The following is a 10847-nucleotide window of genomic DNA, read 5'->3' as shown; positions in this document are numbered from 1 at the left end:
GAAGCATTTTGATTGGACATATGTCGATTTTGCAGCAAAGCCCTATAATGTTAGACTAAGTTTGTGCACGAACGGGTTCTCACCGCACGGGCAGTATGGTTGTACGTATTCATGTTGGCCCATTATATTTACACCGTACAATCTCCCAATGAAAATGTGCACGAGTTCTGAGTATATGTTCCTGATGATGGTGATTGGCACTTAATTAGGAATACCCTCTTCATACGACATCGTTTTCAGATAAAACGACATCAATTTGTGTGTGTTGGACCAGTGCTAGGAATACTTTATCTGACCTTTCCAAAATAAGTCCAAATTATTACCAATCACAACATTCGAAATGACGTTGTTTTACTTATTTAGGAACACTCCTGAAAATAGTTTTTAAATAAATGACCGTGCCTAAACCGTTCTAGAATTTTGATATATACATGACACTTAGCAGATTTTTCTTCATTTACCCCTCTCTCTCTCACACACACACACACATCACTTGGCCTCCCTCCAACGCCGTCTGCCTCCTCTTCCTCCACCATCCCCCATTGTCGTCGTCGTCTGCCTCCTCCTCCTCTCAATTCTTCCTCCATGCGCCACCTGTCGCATCCTCCTTCACCTCCTCTCACTGTGACTAGGTTAGTTTATATATTTTTTTATTTTCTGTTATTTTTCTTCAAATTTTCAAATATATTTCCTAAAAGTTTTTCTAAAAATATTTTCAGAAAATGATTCATGAAAAATATGTGTCGAATATTTATTAAGATATTTATGAAATATTTTCTGAAAATATTATTGATATATTTGTGCAATTTTTTGTGTAATTTAGAACATATTTGTGTTATTTTTATATAGTTAGTGTGTAATTTTTTGTAAATTTTTTGTAAATTTCTTATAATTATTGTGTAAATTTTCTGTAATTTATCGTAATTTTCTTTGATGTACTGTAATCCTCTATATTTTTCTGTCATTTATTGTAATTCTCCATAATTATGTTTATTGTAGTTCTATGTAATTTTTTGAAATTTATTTTAAATTTTCTATAATTTATTGTAATTGTGTATTCTCTGTAAATTATTGTTTCTGTTATTAAGAACATATTTTGTACAATAATCACAACTTTAGGCTAAATACTGGAAAATAATAATATTATTGTCATATTTACAATAATTACATAATTAATTCATTTAATGTCTAAAATTATAATATTATTTAAATAATAATACCAATAATCACAAATTGAGCTAATATTTCCAATAATTAAAACTAATCTGAAAAATTATATATAGTATTTTGAAGTTTGTTTTTGTTTAATGATAAGTCCCTCCATTACCAAAATTTAACAAAAAAAGAGGGGGGGGGGGGGGGGAATAAAAAATCTTATTTTCCTCCGATTGATTTGTTATTGATTTATTGCAAATAAAAAAGAGCTTTTATGATCAAATTACCCTTATACACATCTTCATACGTTAAAACACATAAGGAAGTACATTTTCACTGTTATAAGGGTAATTTTAGTCACAAAAATTATTTGACCTGCAATAAGTTAGTAATAAGTTAATCGAGAGTAAATATCGATTTTCATTTTTTTTGTTGATATTAACAAATTCAATAAATTTTGAATAATGGGCGACATATTTGTTAAACAGAAGTAAAAATTCAGAGATACTAGATGTAATTTTTAAATCACAAAAAGTCTACGTGTAATTACACCAAACTCCAAAAAAGGGTGTGCAATTATCCCTTAATTTAATTATAATTAAATATTACAGCCTTCGATCGACATAAGAAAGACCAAATCACAGGAGCTTGTAATAAATTTGGAATCTTTACGATTAAAAGTGCATATTATAAGTTACTAGAATATGATGGTAACTCCATAGGTCCTCATTTGCCATGAAAAACTCTGTTGAGTATTAAAATTCTTCCTAAAATAAATCTTTTTGGTTGGTTAATTTGTCACAAAGCTCTTCAGATATTGGAAAAAATTGAACAAAAGAAAATTATGTCTAATCCTAAATGTAGACTGTGCCTTCTAAATACAAAAAACCAACATCATCTTTTCACTCAATGCAAATTTCTTTACCCCTTGAATTTTGAATAATACTAATCTTAGCTTGCTACTGCACATATTTAAAACTAACTAAACAAAAATTTGCAAATAATTTGATATTTTTAAATAATAGACCAAACTTCCATAACTCTCTATCAATTTTAAGTAGCCTTAATAATCTTTTTCCAGAAGGAAACTAAACTTAAACCTAAAGGACCAGTAAACATTAAATGGAGTCCGCCACCTCAAACATTCTTTTAAGTCTAGAGGTAATCCAGGACCGGCGGGTTTAGCTAGGCGAGAAATTTGGGACTCGGAAGAAAAGTTCATTTCAGGATTTGCTGATTATGTTGGAACAACCACATGCAGAATTGTGGGCATTGTGGTTCGGACTCCAACTTGCAGAACATCTGGAAATTAGAGACCTAATTGACAACTCCAATTCTCTGTTTTGTTTTTAACAGTATTGACCGGTCATCGCCATCCACAATGTGGGAGCTTAGGGAATCTTCTTGGGGCATGTCGGAGGAGTTTCTCTAGATCCGATCAAATCAATATCCAGCATCGAAACAAGAAATTAGTCGGCTTGAAGATTATCTAGCATCGAATGCAGCTACCACGAAAAGGGACTCAGAACTTCCTCTAGCTGCGCAGCCTCTATGGCCAGTTTTCTTTGGGATGATATTCGCAACTACGTAACTCATTTCACTACTTGCTTGTGAACTTCATCTCTGTAGCAACTCTTACCTTATTTATATGTGCACTCTACCTTGTTTCAGACAGAGATGTCAGTACTCTTTTCAAAATGGAATCCCATAATTCCGAAAGTGCTTCAGAGTTCAATCAATTAGTACAACATATGGATATGTGTCATAACACTAAAACAATAATCTTCCTAACAAATTTAAATATTACCAATACATTTAGTTGAATTTATTATGTATTAGAATATTAAATATAGAATATTTATTTAGAAAAATAATAAAATAGATATGAGCGAAACCATTTCATTATATCAAAAAAAAAGCTAGGCGTTATCCAATCCACTCATCCTTTATAAAGAAAATAGGAGAACTAAATCAATTAAGCCCAGAAACATACAAAAGGATTAGTTAATATCTAAACGGAAAACCAGCCTAGTTAATAGCAGATGGCATCTGTGCCAAGGTTACTAAAAGATAGCCTAGTGTTCTTCTCTGATCCGAAACTGAATTTAAGATCAGAATGATTACTGGTTGAGGCAGTGCTGGTAGATGGAAACGAGAAAACAAGTCGTGGCATTGAGTTCTTGGTGCCAAAACTGTAGGAAGGAATAACAGGTGCACCGATAGGCTGCGATAGAGTACCTGCTGAAGATGATGGTGTGATAGATGGAGTTGGCGGTTCTGACAGAACACCCGAGGAAGCAGAAACAGGAAAAGTGAACCCTGGGCCATTGTCAAAGGGAATTGCACGAAAATCAGGCTTGTTGATAGAAATTGATGGCAATGAGTGTTTGGTTCCATGATTTTTTGAAAGCTCAGAAGCAGCTGCAGTGTCTGCTGTCTTTGCATCCTGTCCGTTACTCAGATGAGGATGAGAAAACAGCAAACTAGTCTCGGTCTGTCCACGATTACTGGTGGCAAAAGCATTCTGCAGTGAGGATGTTGTCAATGAGAGGTTGTCAAGCAGTGAAATATTCAAGTATACTGAAATCCAGATAGAAGTCTTAGGTAATCAACATTCAGCATTTTCATAGCAGAAATATTTTGACCTCATTCAGTTCTATCAACTGAAAAACATGCAACACATGGTTTCTTTTATAAGAAAAAGAAACAGAAAAGCTTTCGCAAAGATATATGTATTGCACCGGTTCCCGTCTGGTGTTGCGCCTCAAACATTAAGTTGAAAAGATTTAAATATTGATAAGCAACATGTCATTGATTATAATTTAGACTATGAAAGTTGACCGTAATAATGCAACAAATTACAGGTAAAAAAGATAAAAATCCAAAAAATTGTAACATTAATGAAGCACACTGTAACATCTCATAATTTAATTAAATTTTAATACTAAAACATTTTGTTTCAAACAGCATAGTGAACGTTGTATTGGTCATACAAAACAAGATAATCAGAATTGATTTACTAGAGCTTCTCATATGCTAATATCTTCAAAAATTATTACTGAAACTAGAGCAGAAGTCCAAATGAAGATGCTATCAACCAGAAGAGGGTAAAGTAGCTTGTAATTCTTGCATCTAGTTGAAGGAGAAGGCTGCAATGAAAAAGGAAATTTACTAATGCAAATATATTCAAACATTAGCAATTTGCTTGTTTTTTAGTCATATGATTCTAATTTTGACAGAGAAAAAGCTGATTGATGTACATAATAATTGCGTTAAGTTGAGGCCAATAGTCAGGCACAATATCAATTGCATCTGACCAGTTGAAGATAGATCATTATTTTAAATATTTTCTTCAACATGATATCCAAGTAGCAGCATGAACATAGGAGAAGAACAATGTTTAGAAACTTCAGCATGTCAAGAATCTACTATGGTTACCAAAAAGTCCATGCAAGGCTCAGAGTAGACTAACCAAACAGAAGACCTAGCAGCTTATATTGCTATTTTAGAGATTTAATTATGCTTCAGTCAAATTTCATTTTGCTGATATCTTTTTCATCTTTTAGAGACAAGTATGCTATCATCTTTGGAGGGGCCCAGTATGCCGGGTCACTGCAAAATGACATTTATTATGGACATCTAGGCTGCCAAAAAAAATGTTCATAATATCATTCTTACCAATTTGACAATAGAATCCAACTATAGGAAAATGAAACCACCTAAAGGGCATAGAAAAGCAACATATTGAACTAGATAAAGTACCTCATTCGAACTTTTGATCACCGGATTAGTTCTCTTAATACCAAAAGATGGAATCGAATTTGCAGCAGGTAAGATACTAGAGCCAGAAGTACTGGATGCTTTAGCATTTGCATTAACTGCATCTTTTGCCTCATCCACGCCTTTCCCATGGATACTGATTAAAATATTGGAATTGCTGCTACTTTTTTTCAGTTCCACAGGAAAGTTTGGGGCAGCTATATCAGTATGCTTGAGAGAAGCATGCTCTCCTACACGCACAGAGCTGATATTTTCCTCGCGAGTTGTATCACTAGTCACAGAAGGCGAAGATCTTCTCCATGAAGTCGCCAACTTCAATTCAGCTTCTTTTTCTTTAGGGGTGGGCTTGTTTCTATCAAGGTGTTCCAGTATTTTCCTGACTGCCTGACTAGACGATATTGGATTTGAAATAGCCTTATCAGAGGAACCTGATACATCGTCTCCTGACCATTGCTTTGAGGCGCCACTTGTTTCGCCAGGTTCCAGATTCTTCTCTGTACTAGGCAAGAAGCCTCCAAGAACTTTGGGTGTTGCAGTTTTTGAAGGAATGTCTTTAGATGAACTCAAGAAAATAGATCCCCTTGGACGGACTTCTGAAGCAAATTTATTCCTAATACGACGAATAGGACCCACAGATCCATAGCCATCATTTGTGTCATCCCTCGAGTTTACCTGAAAGTCATTTTAAATCATTGTAGAGAACAACAATTCAGAGATCCTTAATGCTAGAAGTACAAGTTTGTATGAGTTTTGAAGAAATGCTAGTCAACCTCAGTAAACACATACTTTTATATCACAAGAGTTTGAGTAATAATCATACTCGAAATCTCGACTGCATAATGAAAAATAAATGTTGATTCTTTCAGCACTCTGCATGGCATCGTTGATGGAGAGAACTGCATATGATAATAAAGCAGGAACTGAAAGAAAAGGTGAAAATTTTACCGGCCCATAAATGGATGTCAGGGATTGTTGGAAGGAAGTTGATGTGTTTGGATATCCGCTGTCAGCTTGCAACTGAGTTGACCAAAACATGTAGACAAATAAAAATAAGTATTCCTGCATAATAACATGATTTTGACAACAGCAACAACGTATACCTTGGTTGAGGACTTCGATAATATTGTTCTTGAATAGGGGGTTCTTGGAAAATCATGAAGCCTATGCCTCATCCTCTGATTCTGTGGTGTTGTATAACCATGACGATCATGCACCATGGCACCAGGCCAACATATGGATGGCTTGGGCGAAGGTGATGGCAAAAGTGGCTTTCTTGCAAATTCATTGATTGGTTTAGCTCTTTCCCCTTTTGACGTAAAATTATAGAGGTCATAGCCACCTTCAGAAGTACGACCAGCCATATATGCACGAGCAATATCAATTGGGGAAGCACTAACTCCAACTGGAACCTGCACAATTTTCTGAACCAGTGACATCTCCATGCATGATGATTGTGCCATCAATAGGACTGAATAGCTGTCCAATGCATACAGACTCTAACCACTTCTGCAAATAAAAATGTCTACACCCATCCTAACAGTTCACATTCAGCGAGCAAAACAATTGACAAGTTGATTATTTATGCAGGAAGGAATATGCATATGATGGATAGAAGAGAAGACACTATAGATGGGAGATACGATAAGATGCACTCACATCTGACATTTCACGAAAAGCACCAATCATGGTTCCATCAATATCTTGCTGTTTTTCTTCAGGTGGTGTTCTTCGGGTTTCATGCCTCCATGAAACAAGTTCAGTATCCCCTCCAGCATCAATGCTTGATTTCTGCTTCTCCCCATCATTGTCCACCCTAGACTTTAATACCTCAATCAAATGGCAGATTTCTTCCCTGCATCTCACCAATAGAATTAGATGCAAGCGCGAACAGAATCCCACAAAATTATATATTATAATTTGAGACATATATATGTGCAATAACTATATGCACTTCATCAAAACTGAGCAGAATGATAGAAAAATTTGATATGAGATGCCAATCATGTCTCAATTTCTTAGTTCAATAAGCCAGCAAACTGAACATGGAAAATGCTGATATGGTCAACCAAAACTCTAAGCCTATAGCTCCACTTTCTCATCCTGCATTTTCCTTCTGTGAGGACTGAGAGATTGACTCTTGAAGGCTCTCAACCTAATGTACAATGGAAGAGACTTCTGCTGTACTTGTCAGCAGTCCTTTCGGTTTCCATTTTTCCTTGTATTCTTATGCCAACATTGTCTCCGCTCTCCTCAAATTTTCATTCAGTTACCAAATTTTTTCATATCCTTTGCAATACAAGGCCAAATGTACCTAGCAATCATTCACCCTAAGCAACTTAGCAGAAGATCTTCAACCCATTCTAAAAGTCTTTGTAGATAAACAAGAAGCTAATCCTGTTTCAGGATAGATAATCTCGGATATGTCCTCAACTGTTATACATATAACAGAAAAATTCAACTGGGCTCAAATAAAAGCAGAATAAGTTCATTAGCTCAAATACTGTAATAGTTGTCAATCTAGAATGCACATACGAAAAGAATGATTGACTTAGTGAACTCAATATAGATAAACTCATCTAGCTTGCTTTTCTGCTGCACCCATGACTGATAAACACTAGTCAGGCCAGGAAATAAGCTTCAAAACCATAGCAGTGAAACCAAAAAAGATTTTACATAAGCATATTTAGTGAAATAACTACATATTTTTATTGCGAAGATAAAGCATGTTTTTCTTTTAATTGGTTTCAGCCTCGGGAGCCTAAGAAACAAAATGAGAAAGTTTAAAATGCCTTATTCTAATTGCTTGTAAGTTAAGAAGCAAAATAAGTTTTAACACATGAAGCTAGTACGAGGGACAAGGGATTACTTGACAAAAGAGAAAAAGGAAACAAAGAGACTTGTTTCAGAACTGTTCCCTGTCCTTTTCTGTATATGAAGATAAGAGAAAAAGTAAATCACATTGAGTACTTGAATGTGCATCTAGGGCATGTTCTAGGCAAAGCTGGAGCACATAATTTTTCTTCTTGTACTTTCATGTTTTCTTAAGAACAAAAATTCATGTGCAAAGTGCTGAGGAACATTCCTTTTCTAGATTATTGAATAGACGCATTTGAAGGAGCGCTCGATTTGCAAAATGTTAAGTTACACATAGTCTTCAGAGGTGTGTGCCCTTCCAAAATTGCCATATCTAGTAGAAAAAACCATATTTAAGTTACTTGTAGATCATGCACATTTTTTCCTAGGTTCTGTTATGCATGCTGTGATTCATAAATTGTGTAACCAAAAATACCATCGTCAGAGATAATAATTGACAAATATTTTGCTATACTAATATCAAAACTTAACATCAAATCAGAATTACAATAAACAAATCCAAAAAAGGAAAGGAAAAAAATTACACCTCTATCCCAATAGTCCTTTACATTATTGCCACTTTGAGTTGATAAACATACACTTGGGACTCAATATTTGAGCCAATTCAACGATTTCCTGATAACAGACACATTCAAGTGAACCAGTTCCTGCGGAAACACATACAAAAACCCAGCATACCAATGACATGCAACTAATTGCGAGCAATGGAGAAAATTAACGCCCAAATATTAACTTCCAACACTAAGATTAGGGAAAACTTCTGAAAAAGTACCTGGAAAAAGTGCTTCCTTTAATCAACTCCTCGATTCTAGAAAAATCGGAATCATAACGAATGACGCCGTTTCCTTCAGCAGATCTGGACATTGGAGACTGCATAAACACGTTTTCGGGAATGAAAATCACCAAAAAAAAAGGAATGTGTCCGGTGAAAAAAAATAATTCAGCAACCCACTTGAAATTTAATATAAATTGCGGAAACAAGAAGAAATACGGCGAACATAAGGGTCAGAATCTAAACCTGATTGTTCATGCTAAAATTGACATCGGACTTATTCATAGTTTTGCCTCCAAATTTAGCATGAAATACAGAGAATTTTGTATTGTGTTTATGGCGGCCGACGCTTTCTACTCGTCGATCATCATACTCGTCAGTCGCTCTTTTATGTATTTTATCAAAACTTCACTTAGCCCCTCAAACTATACTTTACTAACAATTCCACCCCAAATTTGTCGATTTTGTTATTTAAACCCCTAAACTATTTTTAAAATGGGTAAATTTTCACTTTATCCCCTTCTATTCTGCCCTTATCTCATATTCCCCCCTCCTTCTCTCAATCGTATCACTTAACCCCACATACTTTTATAAAGTTAGCAATTTAGTTTAATTAATTTTATAAAATAAAATACTTACGAGAAAATTATAAGAAACTTTTTCATAATTCCTGACATCTCTATACTATCGCACAAAAACTTCATATTTAAAATGTAATTATTTAAGTTGTAAAATAATTTTCAGAAATTGTAGTAGTAAATAATTATTATATGAATTAAAATTAAATTGATTATATTTTGTCATTCGAACTATGGCCGCTTTTATACTTTGGCATTTAAACTTTTCTTGTGACAACTTACTATCTTAATTTTACGCAATTTTGTACTTCGTCATTTATAATTATTTTCTCAACGAAGTTTTGTGTCCAAAAAACATTATATTGAGTGCACATGTAATATTTAAGGATTAGGTGATCTGATATTTTCTATATATGCACAGCATGTGATATTTTTTCGACAGAAAAAATAATAAAAAAATTTATGTATAACAAAGTGTAAATTTCGCAAAGTTGAGATAGTAAATTAAAATGAAAAATCGATGGCAAATTTTTAAAATAAGCATAGTTCAAAAATAAAATATAATTTACCCTTAAAATTATGCAAAACTTAGTTTTAGTATAAACATACTTTTATTGCATAGAGTGAATTTTAAACAATCACATAACAACCATAAGTTTTATATATTATTTCAAGAAAAACATTATTAGGAAAATATAGTATTACTCTATCATGAAAATTATTTCAATAGATCAGAAACGCTTTAGATTTAATTTTATTTTTAATTTGCTTCAATAGTATCATTATATATAATTGGATGATTATCATAAATTTATTGTGGTTTAGAAAATTACATCTAATATTTCTGAAGTTTGATTTTGTTTAACAAATTCATTCTTCAAATAGTCAAAACTCACTAAATATGATGATATTAATAAAATAAATAGAATAAAATTCCATAGGCAAAATTGCATTTTGGTCTCATGATTTAGGAAGGTATGCATTTTTGGTCCCGAACTTTACGAGGTTGACAACTCAAGTACCAAATTTTTAAAAACTCAGCACGTTTAGTCCTTTTACAAGATGGCCCTTAATAAATAAATAAACATATTTAAAACTAAAATAATTCCTCCCCACCCCCCACCCCTCTGGAACATCTGAATCCGCTTTTTAAAATAGCTGAAAAGTTTGTAATATCATTATACGAGAATGATTTTGATAAAAACCTGACTTCGGGATGAAAACGAACATGCTCTTATTGTTCGTGGATTGAGATTCTACATTAAAGAACACAAGTGTGTTGCACACGGGGTCTGGACGTGTAACTCTCTATGTTGATGTTGAATGTGTTTGTTTAAAAACACGTCAGTGTCTCATAACACGACCTGACCGTATTTAAATTTTTTATATTTTTATTTTAAACAAATGATATAATTATCCCTACAACTTAAGAAATGTGTCAGTCACATGACCATAAAAACCCACATTTACCTGAAAATGGATAGAGGACTAAATCGAGACAAAAAAAAAACTTAAAGGGATAAACTAATTCTAAAGCAAACATAAGAATCAATTATACTATTTGCACTAACATTAGTGTATTATGTTATTGAAGGCCACGAGACATTACTATCCAGAGGATACCAACAAACTGAAAGTTCGACAATTTTCAACATATTGAAAGTAATAAACCCCAAATCTTATATTTG

At 33.6% G+C, this 10847-nt stretch overlaps 1 protein-coding gene across 2 annotated transcripts; it reads right to left on the bottom strand.

Annotated features, from left to right (window-relative positions):
- Positions 1-3040: 3040 nt before the first annotated feature.
- On the bottom strand, positions 3041-8986 carry LOC105162140 (nucleoporin-like protein). Of its 2 annotated transcripts, XM_011080101.3 has the most exons (7): positions 8828-8986; positions 8582-8679; positions 6592-6787; positions 6036-6344; positions 5881-5952; positions 4918-5607; positions 3041-3679 (listed from the first exon to the last, which is right to left on the bottom strand). In XM_011080101.3, the coding sequence occupies exons 1-7, from the start codon at positions 8864-8866 to the stop codon at positions 3188-3190; spliced, it is 1896 nt and encodes a 631-aa protein (XP_011078403.1). In that variant the 5' UTR covers positions 8867-8986; the 3' UTR covers positions 3041-3187. The 2 variants fall into 2 exon arrangements, with proteins under 2 accessions (XP_011078403.1, XP_088736969.1); XM_088880843.1 differs by lacking the exons at positions 8582-8679; positions 8828-8986 and adding an exon at positions 8336-8431.
- Between the last annotated feature and the right edge of the window lie 1861 nt (positions 8987-10847).

This window comes from Sesamum indicum, linkage group LG5 (assembly GCF_026168435.1).
Source record: "Sesamum indicum cultivar Baizhima isolate 11 linkage group LG5, ASM2616843v1, whole genome shotgun sequence".
Lineage (NCBI taxonomy): Eukaryota > Viridiplantae > Streptophyta > Magnoliopsida > Lamiales > Pedaliaceae > Sesamum > Sesamum indicum.
This window is presented reverse-complemented; position numbering and strand designations above follow the sequence as displayed.

Coding starts and splice junctions, on each gene's coding strand:
- LOC105162140 (XM_011080101.3), bottom strand. CDS start 8,866: ATGAATAAGTCCGATGTCAATTTTAGCATGAACAATCAG. Junction 5,953..6,035: donor TATCGAAGTCCTCAACCAAG/GTATACGTTGTT, acceptor TGGTCAACTCAG/TTGCAAGCTGACAGCGGATA. Junction 3,680..4,917: donor TGATCAAAAGTTCGAATGAG/GTACTTTATCTA, acceptor TCCTCACTGCAG/AATGCTTTTGCCACCAGTAA.